The 19,976-nt window shown below is 40.8% G+C and overlaps 1 protein-coding gene and 1 long non-coding RNA gene across 2 annotated transcripts; both read right to left on the minus strand.

The window, feature by feature from the left end:
* Positions 1-1,550: 1,550 nt before the first annotated feature.
* On the minus strand, positions 1,551-3,390 carry tcf21 (transcription factor 21). The gene is made up of 2 exons (XM_031322591.2): positions 2,834-3,390; positions 1,551-2,027 (listed from the first exon to the last, which is right to left on the minus strand). Exons 1-2 carry the CDS (start codon positions 3,254-3,256, stop codon positions 1,938-1,940), a joined length of 513 nt encoding a protein of 170 aa, XP_031178451.1. The 5' UTR covers positions 3,257-3,390; the 3' UTR covers positions 1,551-1,937.
* LOC116066491 lies at positions 1,551-15,880 on the minus strand. The gene is made up of 2 exons (XR_004108961.1): positions 15,844-15,880; positions 1,551-1,814 (listed from the first exon to the last, which is right to left on the minus strand). It is a non-coding gene; the product is annotated as an uncharacterized LOC116066491 (long non-coding RNA).
* Positions 15,881-19,976: the final 4,096 nt, after the last annotated feature.

Raw genomic sequence — 19,976 nt, forward strand, 5'->3', positions numbered from 1 at the left:
TGGGAATCCCGGCCCTGCTCTAATGCAGACCCCTCCCTCCCTTTCTCTAGCTCTCTTCCTCTCTCGCTCTCTGCAGCTGGCCCCAGGAGAGAGGCGGCCAAGTTTATTTTCTCCACGGTGGTCCCTTTGAGGTGGCGGCGAGGCCCCTGCCATGCCGCCGCTGATGTATTAGGTGAGGGTCCTTGAAGAGATGTCGGTGGGACTCTTTTATTGCTATAGCACTCACTCTTCCTTCCTGGTAAAGGATACTTCTTACTGTCCTTTCTGCGTGGGCAAAGTGAAGTGAACAAGTATGTTTGATTAAAGTCAGCCACATCCCTCCTCTTAGTCACTGTATCAATACACAAACAATATCTCCATGACAAATGAGAAAACTCCATTTGTTATTGAAGCATGCAAAATGTTCTTTAGTAAAATGCATAAGTATTATTGGCAAATTGTTCTCAAAGTGTCAAAAGCAGAAGCACTCATTGGGAAGTAGAAGATGTATAGCATGAAAGAAAAGATACCTAGTAAAATACAAGACTTCCTTCATAGCCTACCTCAAAAGAATGCAATTCTGATTGTCATTACAATTTACAAGGCTATTTGTCTTAATACAAATAGCCTATGTGTTTTATTAGAAGGCCTTTACATATGATGGAATTATAATGCAGTGTTTGGCAGGTTATGCTACCAGTGAATGCATGGACCATTAGAGAGAGAGAGAGAGAGAGAGAGAGAGAGAGAGAGAGAGAGAGAGAGAGCGTGTCAGACTGCATAAATAACTGTCGGCATGATGTAAACATAGCGGTCATAACCCGAGCGAATTAAAACAACTGGTCTGGGCGGGATTAAATTTTAGCCCGCAGGTTTTCTACAACTTTCAAAATGTCTAAAATGTCCTCTGACCTCCAACAACTCAACTCTTTGCAACTCTCTCCGCTCCTCACTTATGTTTGGCTGAATCCTATATAGTTTACCACAGTTAATTAGCATAGCATACATGTAATTAGGCTGTACCTAAAAATACCATCCGACACTCATTTCGTAGTGATATTGTTTCACATGTAAACTTGTGAAGTGGCGTTGTTGTTGCTATAAAGAATAAGCCACAGCTTTACACAGCATAAATTATGGTCTAATATTGTTGAGTGACCTGTTATATTAAAACATTTAAAAGTGGAATTATACCAGTATTAGCTCATTATAAGTCTCACATTATTTTGCCGAGTTTCTTTAACTTGTTGTGCATTTATCATTGAAATTGGCAGGGAAATAAACTTAAATTGACTTGTTTAAACTACAAGAGGACTAACTGCTTTTAGGGTCCCAAATAGTCTTTGAAGGCAAACGTGTGTTTATGTAATGACAACCGCGTCCACTGTTATCTTTTAGAAACAACAGAGAGACACGTATCTGCATTGACGCTTCGTTGGTGCTCAGGTTCTGCTATTGTGAAGGAGTGGAGTGATAAGAAGGGTTACCAGGTCAGAGCATTGGCCCACACACGGAAATAAAACAGAAATAAATGGAATAAAAAAAATAAAACATTCAATACACACAAGGTGTAAAAGTGATACAAATATATTTTATATACAAATCTGTACAACCATTTGAGACAGTGGACACATCCATCCATCATAATGCAGCCGCCAAAACAGGCTTGCATGAGTAAAAATGCATCTGCAGAGTATAAAAAAAGCAATTTAAAACACAAACAAGCAATTTATCTTTGAACCAGCAAAGACAAAGATAGGTGACAGAAATGCATTTAAATAAAATTCAACTTTTCTTTACGGGAACGAAGGAGAGGGGATACTCTCTCTCTCTCTCTCCGTTATTCCCACTCAAAGTCTGCGGAGATGAGACGTGCATTTCAGTCACAATCTTTTTTTAAATTGTCTTGGAAAATCATATTTCCTTTGAAAACGTACAAAGGTGTCCGCTTGGTTTCGTCATGACGCCGTTGTTCCACATAACCGGGTTGTGTTCAGCATCTCCTTCAACTCGTTCTCCGGCTTGCCTGCAACCATGAAAGGCCACGTCTGCGGAGGAAAATACAATCAATTAGGACCGACAGCTTCTTACAATACAGTTCATCAAGTCATTAAATCGAAGTCAGACAACAATTCATACCAATTACGTGTCAATGAATCACCTGCACGGTTCAGGTGAACATAATGGATTTCAGGCAGGAACGGACACCGGATGTTTATGCATTGAATAAAAAAAGTATAATTATATGATTTAACATGTATCTAATCGACTCAACAGTGTATGGGTTTATAGCAGTGTCTCTGCGATAAAAAAAAAAAATCCAAATGGTTATTTGGAGATCTAGTATGATATTTGGGATATTGCACAATTATTTAAGCTATTTTCAATTAATAATTGAAGGCCCAGTTTTATACTGCATCAGCTGCAATATTTCGAAAAATGTTAGGCCTTCATTCATCGTAGCATTATGCTTCATAAAGGGTTATATTTGTTCTGAGTTTTGCCATAAAACAGCAGCATAAATAGAAATTGTTGCTTTTACGCTCTCATGCACCTGCTTTACAAAGCTAACATCCTCATATGTCACATTGGTCCCAATGAGGCCTAGCAAGAGTCTGCAACCCAGGTTAAAATCATTACAGATCTATATACTCCAGTTGTGTAGCATTAGATACAAAATATTATTATAATTAGGCAAACAAACCATCATCATTGATTTGACAAAATTCAAATTTTCAGGATGTTTTTGAAACTTCACTTTAACTTTCCCTCACTCAGATTTTTTTTTTTTTTTTCCAACATAGGCTAAATCAACTTTTAGCTGGGTTTTCCCTCCACTCTAGCCCAGTCTCACCAGGTTAACGGGGTGGATATATCCGTTTTCATATTTGTCGTTGGCCAGTATCTGCCGGAGGTGGGCGATGTAGCTGGACGCCAGGCGCAGTGTGTCCAGTTTGGAGAGCTTGGTGTCCGCTGGTACCCAGGGTAAGGTGGTCTTCAGCCGGGAGAAGGCTTTGGACAAGACGCGCATCCTGGCTCTCTCCCGGGCGTTGGCCGCGTTTCTCTGCACATGCTTGCCCTCCTGCTGTGCCACACCCTTGGGTGCCGTTTTCCTGGACGCTGTCTTCCGTTTCTTGCCCGGCGCGTCGTTTGCGCAAGTGCCCTCGCAGTTGGAGCTCTCCTCCGTGCTCTCGTTGGAGTCTTTACCGGAGGAGCCAAACTTCAGAATGCCGTCCAGGAGCTCGTCGTCGACATCGCTGAGAGACCCGGTGGACATGGTGAACTGTCTCCAACTGCCGTAGGCTCAAAACATGGGAGCAGGAAGCAGAGGCTGGACACGAATGAACAGGGTGGTCAAACGCATGTGTTCCTCAACTGCTAACTGTGCGTGAACAGAGCAGATAGGAACAGACTTTTATCTCTATGGATAGAGAGGGCGTTACCTCATGCTGGGAGGAGACACTGGTGCTGATCTAAGATGCTGGTCCCCAAAGGGTTCCAGGATCCCAAGGGAAATGTGTTGAAGGGACCCTGGATGGGTCCCCAGTAAAATGCAGAATATAACGTTTATTTTAACCGCAGTTTAACTCACTAAGTATTTATTAAAACGTCCTCTTACAGTTGCACTTACATGTGACTTTTTGTCTTTTGGCTTATTTGAAGCTAATGTGCTTGCACTTGATTTCTGCTGCAGACTTTGGACCTTCGTGGTTGAAAGCACCTAATTGGAAGTACCTTTGGATAAAAGCGTCAGCTAAATGACATGTAATGTAATGTATTCCTTTTGGAAAATGAACAATTGCGAAAAAATGGATTAATTAGCATACTGATGTATTTTATTTACATAAGGAACCCCTAAGGGGAGGCTGAACTTTACTTTGTGATTCATAGTATATCTGTAAAAAAGAAAGAAAAGTCTGGGGCCTATAAACACAGGCTCAATCTGTAATATTCACATATGTTTCAAGATTTTAGACTTTTAACCTTTGTCCGTCCTGATTGATTGTGGTTACAAATATTACTGATGTAAAAATAATAATAATTTGGGAGTGATGGCAGGTTCTAATGTGCAACTCTCATTTTTGTTGCACTTTTAAAACCTGAAACATTTTTTTTTTCAAACTTTGGTCAACTTGATTTTTATGTATCATCTTGTAGATGTGATTTTCATTAGAATGTTTATTCTCATAGAAATTAGATAAAAGAAAATGCTGCATTTGATTATTTTGTTTTCTATAATATTATATTAAAGAGGTTGCGTTGCTCCCTAAATCCAAAGTTGTAAAACTAAAATACTAAATAAATCATAAATCAATACTTACATAATAATATTGTAGAATTTACCTTACAATTAAAATGTCGAAGTATTTGGTATTAGCCTGTTCCACTCACAGCACCCACATAACTTTCAGCACATCTTGCCAGTTAACAGGATAAAGTGCAAGGACAAGGGGGTGTCACGTCTCAAATGGCTAACTGGCGCCTTGGTCGCCTCTGATGTAATGGATACCCCGGCACCCACAATCCCCTGTTTGGCCTTCCACATCATTCCACACTGATGCTCCATGCACCGGTCCACTCAGGGCCAAGTCCAAACAACAAAATCTCTGGAGCTGCTTTAAGTGGAAAACGTTATGTTGCACCAGGGGAGTACCGATGATAGTCATTTGCATCTCGCTGACTTCCTTTTTATATAAATTGTTCATTGTCAGTGATACTGAGACACTGAAACATGTGTTGTGTACCTAAAGCAGTACATCTGTGTGTGTGTGCGTGTGTGTGTGCGTGTGTGTGCGCACAATGCTTTTGCCTGCACAGCTGATGCATGTGCATGGATCAGAGGTGTGTCTCTTGAGAGCTGACCTTTAACCTCTTTGCTTCCGGTGTCACAGTGCATCTAAACAGGCACCAGCACATACGATTTAGCCACTAGCCACTAGCCACTTTTGGAAATAGGTTTACAGGACTGACACTCGAGGAAAAGAGAGATAGCACTACACAGAGCAGACAGAAAGAGAGAGAAAGGAATAGATAGGTGAGGGGACGGAGGGAGAGCAAAGAGAGGAGGGGGAGGGGCTTAATCTCCTGGGTGGGCTGGAAATCAAAGCACTTTGTGGAAAAGTAATAATAGAGTCTGCTAGATTGATGATCACCTCTGAGATACATGGATCCAACAGAGAGTTACAGAGAGAGTCAGGGAGAGGGAGATGAACTAAAATAGCTCATGAAAGAGCACAGCCCTGTGTGTCAGAAAAACACTGACCCTAATGTAATACCGTCATAATTATCATTGGCACTTGCAAAGGCTAACGGCTCTGCATGTGAATGGTAAAATTATGTAAAACGATTGTTTAGGAAACCTTCTCAGTGATCGCTTTTTTCCCACTCAGAGACCCGGTCACACACACACGGTGACATGAGACAACAGGTGGAGGGGGGGGGGTGGTAGTGAGAAAGATGGAGAGAGAAAAAAGAGGGGACCCTGGCCGTTATGGAGGGACTTGCTGCTAATTAGCCGGTTTGGGGTCAAAGGTTAGGCTGGTTGTGTGATGTCACCACGAAGGGACGGGTTCCAGATGTTGCTCGCAGGGCCACCGAGGGGGACACCTGATACCTCGGGTCATTATCATTTCTCTCTCTATCACACACACATGCACACAACACCTTTTTTAAATGCATATGTTGAGACACGGTGGATCTATATGTGAAATTGTTATGGGAATATCCTGTAGGAGAATACATAATAACATGCTCCAGGGAGTGTGAATTTGTTGTGATTACAAAATATTTAAATGGTCCGATATCTGTGTGGGTGAGCACTAAAAATTGTTAACTTGATAACACAGGCAGCCAATCAGCTGGGCGCCGACGTTGTTAGCCATTGACCAGACTTCCAAATACACAGGACTACCTGTGAGTTTTGGCAGATTATTTTCTGCAATCACATCTAGACCCACTAAAAAGAGACAGCTAACACAAGCTAGACACCCTCCTATAATGTATGGAAAATATAACACTGTGTGCAGGAGCTGCTGATGACTCTACAGGCGTTGAAATAACATGATTGAAAATTAACGGCTTGTGGGAATCAGTGCTTAACGTTAGCAAGTTAGGCTAAAACACGGGAAACTCCCATCGAGAGCCTTGAAACTTAGATACTGTTTCCACAAATATGTCAATTTTTTTTCAATCAGGATTTCAAGTGCCATTGCTTTCTTACACAAACAAGTGAGATTTCAAATTTGACTTAAAAATCTTAAAACAAAAATGGAAACTGAAAACAAGAAAAAGCTGTAATTGATGTTAAAAGCTCCTGTATCTTCACTGTGACATTAGTTTATCAACAGTGCTCGCTCTTATTCCCAATAATTAATCTGGTTATGAAGATTAAAAGTCCCTTTTACCTCTATCAAATTTCATTTTTTCAATTGGATGTTCTCATAGACACACTTTCATAAAAACTTGTTTTTCTCATCTTCTTTCCTCACCCAATTTTTCCAACCTTAACTGAAAAGGGCAAAAACAATTTGAGGAGAATACAATTCAGAGAGGAACAGTTGAATAATGTAAGAGAAAGGGAGCATAATCTGTAGCAAAATATTGGTTTATTTATTGGCAAAACATTCCACTTGAATTTTTATGTGACATAGGCCTATATAAAAACAGAAATAACAAAAAAATGAAAAAGAAAGAAAGAAGTTGCTTGGTGGCTGTAAAGAACAGAATGAGAAACTGTAGGCTAATCTTAGAGTGAGGCTTGGGGTGAGAAAAACATCATCCATCTTTGTCTAAGCACTCCAGTTCCCTGTCTCTTTTCACAGCCACACACACACACACACACACACACACACACACACACACACACACATATGCAGAAATTGGTTTCCGCCTCAGTTCAAGTACCTCTAAAAAAAGAAGAAAAATCAAAGTAAAACAATTAAAAGAGAGGTTGCAGAAAGTGCACAAATACAGCAGGGAGTGGTGAAAGCCGTGGAAAAAAAAAAGGATGTGATGGACAAACTAGGCAATAAGAGAGAATTATGAAGAAGTTTATCGGAGTGGGAATATCATATTATATTTCAAAAAGACTACAATCCTTTGATATTCAGTGACAGGAACATCCGGGGGGAGGCTAACAGTGATTCTCCAGAATAAGACTGATATTCTGTCACAGTGTAGGTTAATGACCTGGAAGTCTTGTCCTTACAGTGGGAGGGAGTTGGAGTGTATTGGTCTCTGGAATGTTTGCACACATTATCTGCATAAGTGCATATGTGTGCATCTGTGGTAAATGTATTGGGTTTCACGATGTGTGTGAAGGATGGATATGGATGTGGTGGAACGTATCTGAAGAAATCGTGTGATATGCAGGGCTGCTTACAGTAAACGTCCTCTCCTGAACCTCACTGACCAATCAGATGATATGAACAATAGTGTGTTTTGACTAGAACAAATCTGGGACGTTCTCAATGTGCTCAAAGACGTTGTATTAGCTTGAATAAAGGAGGATAATGGTGGACATTTTCACACCCGTACCTGTTCAATTAAGTGCATCGACACCTTTGTGTTTTTCAGCTGTTTTTGTAAAGATCTCCGTCCACACTGAAACACCTATTCTATAGGATAGTGGCTAATGACTCTAACAACAAAACTGTGCATCTCAGTCAACATCTGCTTAGTCAAGAGTAACCCCTGCAATGCTGTGCTGAGTCACTGATGAAATCCCTATTCCACAATCACAAACACCAAAAATCATCATAAATACAACTTAATTACAGCCTCTGACCAGGTCATTGGCTTTCAAAAGCACAGTTTTCCACTCGGCCACAGGGCCAGCGTTTTCAGATTTATCAAGTTTTACAAGCAGTTTCGAAGTTTTATGATATGATTATGAACAACCTGTGTGGATGGAACGACAACAAAAGATGTTCCCTGCAAAGTGTTTTCACTTCCTGCATACAAAGTCCGCAGAAAAACAAGACGCGGAAAGTTTGACGTTGTTCATGTATCCTTGTTCATGTACCCTTGGGCTTTATGAATCTGTGTCATTAAAGTTAAAGGACAATTACGGCGTAAAATGAACCTAGGGGTTAATAACATATTTGTACCTAGTCGAATGTTCTCTGGGACGTGTTTTCATGCTAATCGAATGCGTCTCGTTTCATTTTACGCCGGAATAGTCCTTTAAGAGAGGAGAGGAGTGTGTCTGTCTGACCACACCTTTTAGTTTGATGTTCCTCTAGCCAACTTAAAGTTTCTTTAAAGCCAGTTGTCATAGCGATAGGAAGACACATCAAAACAGACAGATGGCAGTCAGGAACAAATCAACCATGGGAAAGAAGAATAGAGAGAAACAGAGAAGTAACAGTGGCTCGGCTCAGAATACACACACACACACACACACACACACACACACACAGAGTGTTACTTAAGTTGTATTGGCTTGAACTTGAATTGGCAGAGTGCCCAAAGTGGCCTGTCGGAAGTAAGTGAGACGTGATGCAGCTGCAGTTTGAGTGTGTTTGTGTGTGAACATGTGTTGTGCTACAGTATGGCATTTCTCTAACCTCTGCTGCAACCTCTGGTCTAACTTGTGACCTGCTGATCGGATGCACAGATAAAATGTGTGTGTGTGTGTGTGTGTGTGTGTGTGTGTGTGTGTGTGTGTGTGTGTGTGTGTGTGTGTGGCTTTACTTGTCAGCACCGGGCAGTGTAGGACAGTGCTGGGTTTCAGAGTCAAAGGTCTGGTCTCTGTCACTGTGAGTGATGCTACAGTTAATAAACAGAGAGAGGGAGAGGGACACTGCTCAGTTTTCTATTCCACACAGTTGGACAGTTTGGATGTGTGTGTGTGTGTGTGTGTGTGTGTGTGTGTGTGTGTGTGTGTGTGTGTGTGTGTGTGTGTGTGTGTGTGTGTGTGTCTGTGTGTGTGTGTGTGTGTGTGTCTGTGTGTGTGGTTTGATCCTCCAACAGACCAGAACTCCCAGCACCCTACTAAATCCTTCACAGCAGCCGTTTGACCCCCCCTCTCCACTGTCCCCTCTACTGACTCCACTCTTTGTTGTTGGATGTCTGGTCAACTCCATCCAGCCAAAACAAATAGAGTCAAAACAGTTGAGCAAAAGCAAGCTTTTCAGCCAAGATGCAGCCACACACTCAATCCTGTTTAAACACTAATACCTGTAGTTTAAAGTGGTATTCATCTTTTATTCATTCTTCATCTTAAAGATTTGTGGTGTGATGTTTGCAATGTTACACAATTCTAAGTTTAGAGCTTCTCGGCGTGCCTTACAGAGACTCAACATTAATTTTAGAGATTACATTCATGATTTAAGATTCAAAGGAGGAATGCACAAATCACTGGGGTTCAAGTGTTTAAGTAAAGGATTTCATAAAGTACCGTATATTCAAGACAGAATCATTTCATATCTCTATATCTCTGTAAATGAAAAAGAGATTTAATGTCAGGATTATCATTACACACACCTAATTAGCGATGTAATGCTGGACCTTCACTGATATTATTCACACCTTATTACTCAGGCTGTTGTTAACGCAGAGGGTGATGATGGAGAGGGATGATAAACAGTGCTGCGCTCTTATTGGCTGGATCAGGTTCTGTGCTTTGATCCTCTTTCTCATTACTCAGGAATGGGGTGGGGAGCGACAGGTGTGTGTGTCTTTTTGTATATGTAGACATTTTTGTAACACGTTACATTAAATAAGTGGTTACCAAGGAGGATAAAAATCTGTTTGTAGAGTATTATATTTATTGTGTGTAAGTGCAGCGTCTTTATTTTATTTTGAAAAAATATAATTTTTTCCCTTGATGAAGTAATCTCACCACATTATATCTCCTCTGTCTCAGTGGGCCGGTTAGCTCATAGTTGCACACAAACAGACCACTGATACAGACACACACACACACACACACACACACACACACACACACACACACACACACACACACACACTGTTTATCTATAACTTTCACTGGCATTCAGTGGTAATTACTGTAGATCACTGTGCAGAGGGAGAGTATTATCAGACCCCAGGAAGAGAGATAGGAGCAGTCCCTAAAGACACCACTGTGAGTAGTGTGTGTGTGTGTGTGTGTGTGTGTGTTTGCATTTATGTATTTCTTTGCATGTGTCTCTGTGGAGAGGGGGTGTTAGCCTGCTCTTGTCCACATGAACAAACTCCAGGCCCAAGTAAGATACACCCACATAACCTGCCGATATCTCCGGGTAAACCATCCAGAACTGCTGATAGCCGGAGACGTGTTGACTGCCCCAAATGCAGGAAAACCTCTGCCTTCGTGGTTGAAGACATTACACATACCGTCATCCCACCCTGGCTGCTTCCCCTCCAGCCTGCAATCTCCCTCCAGGTCCCATAGGGAACCGTCACCCCCACCAGGCCCAGCATCGAGGCTCCTCCTGGGCTACTCTGCTGATACTCCCCTCCTCTAGGAGTGGGCCTGATGTACAGGGAGGGAACTTCTACAAACTTGCATGTACAATTTCTTACACACTCTCACACACACTGTACACCCACATAAAGCCAGTCATAGAATATACAACAACAAATCTCCTACACTCGTGTAATATAAACATGAAAAGCCATCGGTTGTATTTATGACAGAAAAGTGGAACTGGAGACAAGGAAATAAAAAAAACAGCCAAAGAAAAGAATTTGAAATTATTAAATAGAGCGGACATTTTTGGCTGTTTAGACTTGTGATTTGGCATATCACTCAACCGATGGTGTGTGTGTGTGTGTGTGTGTGTGTGTGTGTGTGTGTGAAGATTAAGGTAGCTGACCTTAGCAGCACCTTCGCCCATCTCATTTCAACCTAATCTGTGTTTGCGCGAGTGTGTGTATCAGTTCTCCCACGAGACACAGACATAATGCTACCGGAGGCTAACAGGAGATGACTAAGAGGTGAGATGTGTTGTGATAAAAAAAAGCCCCTGACACATGCACATACACACACATACACACACACACACACACACACACACACACACACACACACACACACACACGTCTAACATCAAATCTCAAGAGACCCCTAAGATCCTCTGAACCCCAAGTCCCAAGGCAGGAAGCAGACAAGTGTGTGTGTGTGTGTGTGTGTGTGTGTGTGTGTGTGTGTGTGTGTGTGCATATTAGCTCATTAGTGTGCACGTGTTTGTTTGTGTGTGTGTGTGTGTGTGTGTGTGTGTGTGTGTGTGTGTGTGTGTGTGTGTGTGGTGTGACCCAAGCTCCGGTGCAGCTAACAGACAGGTCCACTTAGTAGCGGAGGGCAGACACAACAGCACCTTACCTTTATGGCGTAACCACAAACAGATGTCTGCTGATCTCTGTGCTAAATGTTAGCTGTAGAATTTATTACATTATCATGCTGAATTACAGAGTGCAAGTGCATGTTCTTGCATATTCATCTGATGACGCCACACTGCAGGCACTTGTTAGAAAAGAATATCTGTACTTTATTGTTGCCAGACTGACTGACATTTTAAACTCTTAGCTATCTGCTTCTTTTAAGCATTTTAAGAGTTTCATAAAAAGCACCATTGTAACCGTGTTCTTACATCTAAATCCATTATAACAGAGGCAGGCCTCTCACTTTTCCAACCATGGCAGAATGCAATAAAGCCATGCTGCACACATCTAGCATTTTGCATAAAGTTTGTGTTATCTGATCAGATCACAGTAAACCCACCTACCTCATATCAGAAGCATTGGATTTCTGAGGGCAGTACTGGTTCAAATAATTCCTGTCTGTTAAAATGATCCATAAAAACAGAAAACGAAGAAATAAAAAAAAAACACATCTGGTTCAGAAAATCACACTAGAAATAGAACTTAATACGAAGCTAACACGGTCACTATGATATCTACAGCTAGTACCTATACTAAATGCGATAATGGCTTAAAACTAGATTATTTGCCAACCAATTGAATGTGATTTTAATCATTTAGTGTCAACTAAACTCACACGCACACGATTCTGTCCTCCATCACACACAAATCGAATCCTGCTCTTACAAATCCATGTTGTGCGCTCTCAAAAGGTTTGACTTTCAAACTGATTAGCGCTCCACTTTCTTTTGTACTGTTTTTTTTCCACTTTCCTTTCATTCTTTATGTGTAGTGTGTTTATGTGTATAACTCGCTTTCCCTCCTGTTGCCTTTCTTCGGTTAGGCAATTACCTACTCTCATATTCCAAAAGTGCTGTTGCTCCTGAAAAACACACACACACACACACACACACACACACACACACACACGGTATACACGTGAATCTCTTTTTTTCTTGCTCTTCCTCTCACTCACTTAGACTGTGGTTTATCAGCTGTTGTCCAGCTGTTTGGTTTGTATTTACTTTTTGGCTATTTATTTGACAGCAGCATGCAGCAATTGACAGCAGCATTTGACAGCAGCATGTTGAGAAGTGTGTGTGTGTGTGTGTTTGTGTTATTCTTAGTTTTATCATCATCATCATCATCATCATCATCTCCACCACACTTAATAGTTTTAATTTTTAGCTAAATAAGTTTGCTTAAAAACTCAACTTCAACTTTTTAAATAAATAAGTAAAAATCATCATTGCCGTCATGATATGACACATTTTACTACTGATAACAGTAAATGTATTTCTTCTTACTACATAGCAAAATGATTAACACCAAAAATCGATTATTTAAATGAAATTATCATTTTTAGTGGATTCACAGAGGCAAGTAGATCCATACGGAACTTTTTATGTAGTGTTCAGTTTAGGTAATTCAGTAGTTGGGCATAGAACATATTACATTGGAGATACAGGGGCATAATTTTGGGTTCAACATTGGGGGGGTTAAGATCTCTACCTTTGACCAGAATTGAAATTTTGAACTTCAAACACTTCATTTTCTGCATTCTGGTGAATTTGTCTGCATCAATTTATGGTGCAAATGTCTTTATTTATGTAAAGGAAATTATAATAGGTTTTTGGGGTGCACTGGCTAGTTTTGATTATTGGGAGGGTTGTAACCACCCGCCCTGTAAATCACGCCTATGCAGTATAGCCATCTGTGTTACAAATAAAGGTATATCTGGAGGCATCTGGACTTTCCAGGACTGATGATGCCTCACTCTGTTTTTCCTGCTTTTTATACTACACTCTTTCTTCTTGGTTTTGGGGGAAAAAACACAGAGCAGATCCATCAGCGAAATGGTGGTCCTTATCTATCTCCTTCCCCCTGGATGCTAATTAAAGATAATAAACCTTGCAGATCATTTCTCCGCAGCTCCAAACTCACCGTCACCTCTGCTCCTCTCGCACCAACACTCACATGGCCAGATGGGAGCTTGGGAGATGAGAGCACGCACACAATACACTTGCCTGACACATGGTTGTGGGCTTTCCCTGAGGCAGCAGGTGTGTGTAAACTAAAATGCTGTCGATAGTCGCATAGGCAACACTGAAATGCATGTTTAAATAAGCATTGAATGATAAAAATAGTGTCAAGGGCTTTTAAATACACATAACGCTACATCTTTCAAACACATGCCTGCATGCACAAACATAAACGCACACAGATTAATTTCTTTATGTCTAAGTTTAAACCCCTCATTTATCTTCACTCCACGCCTTAAACACAGGTGTTTGGAGAGCTTACAGATGAGTCTGATGCCAGATATCATGCTATCATGTAACTATGTTCAAGTCCTCTCTTTCACACACAATTGTTTCCCACAGAAAATTCCCCTCTACTTCACTTAACACAAACACACAGACTGAAACATTTCTTTTCCCCCCCACTCACCAGCTCATTCAATACGCAGATATTTATTTAGCTCAGAGAGACAGAGAGTCTCATGAGCAGACTGGCCCTGAGATTTTTATTGAGCAAGAAGATAAAACGAGGAGTTCTGCTCTGTGTCAATTAGGGCTAAAATGGCCAGAAGATTCGTCTGATGAAATGGAATAAACTGTCGTGGTTATCTTCCCTGGCTGCTGCAGTGGAGTAGAGCCAAAGAGAAGGAGAGGGACCACATACGTACGCCCATGAAACTACACATTGTTACACAGGCACAAAACCATTCACACACACACAAATCTACTCCTCCTTGGTATTGCCCAGGTCTGTATTTATCCCTAACCATAACAGAGCAGGCAGATAATGGCTGATGGGACTGTCGTAAAAATAACCTGGCACACGTCTGTTTGGATTAACCTTGTCTCCTTACTCCTTCTTTCTCCTTCTTTATCCCTCCATCATGTTTTATTGCTCTTTTCTTTTCCTACCATTCATTTTCTATCTATCTATCTATCTATCTATCTATCTATCTATCTATCTATCTATCTACAAAACACACTAGTACACTAAAAATTTCCATGACACACATTCTCTTCTTGCTCTATTTCTAATATGGTGCATGTTTATTTTGGAAGAGTCTTATCGACAGAAAAAGCAACAGGGGCTGCTTATTTTTCCTCCAAACTAGCCTCTCTGTTTGCACAAGATATAAAATACTTGTCCAAATATGTTAAATCTGAATCTGAAGAGGAAAACAAGACAAAGAGTACAAAGAAAGAGCATGTATCAACCACTTCCTTTGTGTGTGTGTGTGTGTGTGTGTGTGTGTGTGTGTGTGTGTGTGTGTGTGTGTGTGTGTGTGTGTGTGTGTGTGTGTGTGTGTGTGTGTGTGTGTGGGCATCGGTGTATAAAATGTTATGCTTAAGCTAGTACTGAGTAATAATAACCTCACCTGTTTCCAGTGGAGTTCCCCCACAACATGAATCATTGCATTGATTCCCAACATTGTTAAATGTCAAATTTATGAATTTTTTTGAACTTGCAAATCTACTGTATGTTGCAGTCTTACCACTCTCATCAACCCTCATATGCAATGGTTTCTAGCAAAACACTAATAATCCCACTGTTTGCTACCTGTCCAGCACCAAACAGCAGACAGAGGAAGTTAAAGTGCCTGGTTGATCATCTACAGTAACAAGCTAAATAGCTAGATTTCTTTCTCAGGAGTTGATGACCAAAACAAAGCTAATATTGCATTTACATTTGTCAGGTAGCCTTACAAGATTACTCCAAATGAATGTAATGGTGCTCAGTGGCTGCAAAACACATAATTGCAATTGGCAATCGTATGCTAACACAATACTCTAACAACTTTATGAGCTAGGATATGATGTTTGTTTGATGTTTATGTGCCTCCTCGTGGCTGCATTGCAGCTTTCCAGATAAGGATCATTCCCAAATCAAGTTAATTGTTGTTTTAGTGGCCAAAAACCAAACTTCAAGGCCCAATGCTTGAGTTGCTGACTTGTTAAGATGAACCTTTGTTACCCAGGATGCCCCTTTCGAATGAGTCATGCTCAATAAAACCGGAAACAATTATGTTGAAAACCAACAACAAGACAGTTGATAATTTCAGTAAACTCTCTGAACTCCAAAGGAGGACATTGTGAGCCTGTAAAATGCTGATCCCTGTGTCTGATGAGAATGGGAGGCCAATATTTTATATCCCTGTGGAGGACGGGGATACAATATATCTGACATAGCTTTATTGGCTTACTCTTTAATGACTTCCTGCGCAGAGTGAGACTGAAGGAGACAGAGGGAGTCTAACTCGGTGAGAATCTTTCTTTTTTTACTCTTTTTTTGTGTCTGGACTTTCTTTGAACCATATATGCTCATTACCTCATTACCTGTGTCTCTGCTCCTCACACCAATGGCTGATTCCACATTCGCCTCTGTCTACCACTTTCATCGTCATATGGAGAGACTGTATAGTAAATACCTCTTCAACATGATAAGTATATGACTTTGTCCATGTATTCCTTAGTGCACCTCTCTCTCTCTCTCTCTCTCTCTCTCTCTCTCTCTCTCTCTCTCTCTCTCTCTCTCTCTCTCTCTCTCTCTCTTTCTCTCTCTCTCTCTCTCTCTGGATGGCTAAGATGGGGTTACTAATGAGCACATGTTCTGATGATGAAGCCTTTTTCCAAGAATCTTTTCTCCCAAACGCCCGTGGCCTTTGGATGACTCCCCAAGGAGACCATTAATTTAGATATCAGTATGTGTGTGTCTGTGTGTGTGCGTGGGCATGCATTTGTGTGAGTGTGTGTGTGTGTGTGTGTGTGTGTGTGTTGCTTGCATATGAGTGGGAGATTTTTGTTGCTTTGTTTTATCTCACACAGACGCAAGTATGAGCAAAAGCAGATCAATTAGAAAGTGTGTGCATGTCTGCAAACATGCAACAACAACGCACACCGTACAAAACCATACTCCCAAACTCTTAGCCGCTAAAACACAACAACCCTTATCACATATCCCTCCTTCCTATCATCATTCTACACCTTCACCCCAACTCGCTCCCCAAACGCCACCCCAAAACATCCTTCTATGTCAACACCTCCCACCCCCCATTCCACCCAAATTCAGACCTTTACCAGCACAAAGTTTAGAAGACTCTTTAAACACACACACACACACACACACACACACACACACACACACACACACACACACAGATACAGCAAAAGAGATAGTTTTGGCACCCACCCTCTCCTCCTACATACATTAACATACATAGTTTACATTGAGATACACACTGACAATGATGCATTTCACTCATGATTGCAAACACATACACACACTTTATCTCAAAAGGCAACCAGGTGTGTAATTGAAGGGACCTCCCCCCCACCCCCCAAGCAAGCATATGTGTGGTTTTCCTCTGCGATTGCTAGGTGCCGTTCATATGGACTCCTCCACGCTCATACAGCAGTCTGTTTTCTGAGCGCTCCGTTTTCTAATGAGAGAGGAAGAATCCACTCCACAAGGCTTACAGCAACTCCTTCTCTATCCAAACACTGGTTGTCTGTCTGTCTGAGGTGCTGACAAAATGGCGTGTGGGCCCCAGCTCTCTAGCAGAAATGTATTGTTTGTTCTTGTTCAGGGGCCACAAAAAAGGTTTTGCCATCAGCCTTTTTTTTGATGTAATCCAAAAAGCATTGGTTTTATGCCGTTTTTGATAGATGAGCTAATCCAGTTTTTCACTGCCATTAAAGGACAGACGTGACATTTATTTTAGAAGATTTTCTCATCATGTGTATCATATCTGTCCACCCTGGATGAGGCATCCCTCCTCTGTTGTTCTTTTAAGGTTGTATTCCTTTTTGTGTGTGTTTTCTTATTTAAATTAAGGGTATGCAGATTATAAAACCATCTGAGACCACATAGTTACACCTTGGGGTGCTTGCATATGCTTGGCGTGCCTTGAGTAATTATTCAATCATATAGAAATAAAGGGCTGAAATATACTGAATATATTACAGCTTATTAATGCAAGTCCCATCTTCCCCAAAGAACTAGATTTGTTTTAGCTTAGTTTTTTTGTTTTTGTTTTTAAGTTAGTAGAATTAATCCATGTATTGTTTTTCATGACAATCACTTAACCTGTAAATGGTCATAATAAAGCTTCAGCTTAAGTAAAACATAGATGATCTAATTTTTCATGTTGCAAGTTAAAGAGGCAAATAAAAACATTAGACATCAATTATAAAAGTACAACAAATGTATCTAAAACATAAAGTTTGCCTAAGAATATTAAGAAACCAAGCCATTTCTCACTCTTTGTTTTGTTTTAGAAATTAATATCTATAAAACTTTCATTTCATCCTGAACCAGTGTCCTCAGCATTATTTCCCTTCTATTTTTCTGAAAAGAGCAGGTGCTTTCTCTGCGCACTGGAGTCGCACCAGATAATGCTCATGGCAGTGTCATCATTTTCAAAACTAGTCTAAACATGGCTTAGCAGGAAACTCCATAACATTTATGCAGGTGCTGTTAATGTTAGGCCACTAAATTTGGCATGATGAGTATTGGAGTGATTATCTCTCTGTCTGAGCTCGGCCTCATTTCTGGAGCAGTGATGGGAGGCTGAAAGGATTTCACTTATTTGTAGAAATTGGTTGAATGACAATGTTTTTTTGGCTTTGATTGGCTTTGTTGTAAATACTGCTCAACATTTAGGTGATTGAGTGGATGGAGAGTGTGGGGTCTGCTGACACATTGGGGCATCCTTAATATGAGCTGACTTCAAAGGTGTAAAAAAGATGTTAGTAGAAAAGGTCTAGATAAGTTATGTGATTGCAAATGAAATCCTGGGTAAAGCAAGGTATTTTTATCCTAAAACCATTGTTTTTAGAGAAAATTCTGATTTTTGTTTGTTTTCCATAAAACAACATATGTTACTTTAAGCTACTATGTTCTATGTTAAATATGAATTTACTATGGGTAATCATTAAAAGATGGGTAAACTGACTCTTAGTGGCTTTACGTCCCTGCTTTGATGAATTAGTAATTTTCTCTTGCATCAAGCAAAACTTGTCATATGCAAACCATCACCAATATCACTTTGGGAATCTAGGATTTTAGGATGATGCATGTATAAATAAACTGGCTTGTTTCTGTATATGCAACTATATACATGTGGGTGAGCATGTATGCACATGAGACCGGTGTGTTGGCTGTGCCCCTGATGCCTGGCTGACTGGTCCCAGTAAGAATGGGAGCTGATATAAACAGGCTTGGTCGTTCCCACGTCTCTGTTTACACTGGGAGACCCCAGAGCAGCACTACCAGAGCACTGGATTCCCTCCGCACGACGCAACTCACACACTATCCATCTCTGTCTCGTACAGAAACACTCCAAAGTACACACGTGTAGTATGTGCAGATACACATGTGCACCTATGCAGAAATGCAAACATGCATATTTAAGGGATGAATTGTCGCTGTCTTATCTCCTTCCATTACTTTTATCAGCCTTTTCCGCGCGTTCATTTTTTATCATTCCTAGCCTTGTTGCTGGATCCCGCCTGACTTCGTTATTACCCCATCCTTTTCAACCCCTGCTGAAGAAACTCAAACTGGTAAAAAGTTAGCAATCTGACACAGAGTTCCTACAAAGCCATCAAACCAGTACTGAACTTAGTTTTACAACATGACTGCAAAGTCTCTCAAAAGCTTTAACTTCGCTCTCTAAGTCCTTTTGAAATGGGTCTGTGATGTACGCCCAACATAAACAGAACACGAGGGTCCTGACAAACACGCCCAGTTTACAGGCAACAGTGAGGTCACCCCAGCAGAACATCTCTGCAAAGACGCATCTGCTGACATGCACGACTCAAGTTTTTAAAAGAAATCTTGTTTTTGGAAAGCTGTAGACAGAAAGCGACTTTGTTTTAGTATGTTTTTCTGGGTGTTTGGAGAAAATTGTGTGACCTTGTCAGCTTTTTGTCATACAAAAGTTTAGAATACCAAACTGTCCAGATTATCCAGACATAGAGAAGATAACATACCCCTTGGGACCTGAGGACGTATGGACATGCAACCTCTATTCAGCCTTGTTAGGTTGATAATATTGTTCCACCCAAAAGAAAATATCTTACTTTATTAATTATTTCTGTGTCGTGTTATTTAGGCCTAAGTATAAATGGAAGGGCATGCAGGGATAACACTTTCAAGTTAGGCAACAGCCGATCATCCACAATTAAGATCAAAACTATTGTTACACACACATGCACACACATTCAGGCACACAAACAAATATATATTTTCTAGAATCATGAAAAAATACACACACACACACACACACACACACACGTGCACACAGAGTAGTTACAGTGATGGACTGTCTATTTATTCTTAGACATATCTGCATCTATTAAGACGTAAGTGCTCACATCTGTGTGTTTACTTGCTGAATCTTGTGACCTATGAGAATAAGAGCATTGTTCCCCTGGGAAGAGACTGCCCCAGTGATGTGCAGCCCAACAAACTGTAAACATACTCCTGCGCCCTGCGTCAGCCGCCTCACAACACACACAAACACACACAGATACACACACACAGATACACACACACACACACACACACACACACACACACACACACACACACACCCCATCAATGCGAGT

This window comes from Sander lucioperca, chromosome 19 (assembly GCF_008315115.2).
Source record: "Sander lucioperca isolate FBNREF2018 chromosome 19, SLUC_FBN_1.2, whole genome shotgun sequence".
NCBI lineage: Eukaryota > Metazoa > Chordata > Actinopteri > Perciformes > Percidae > Sander > Sander lucioperca.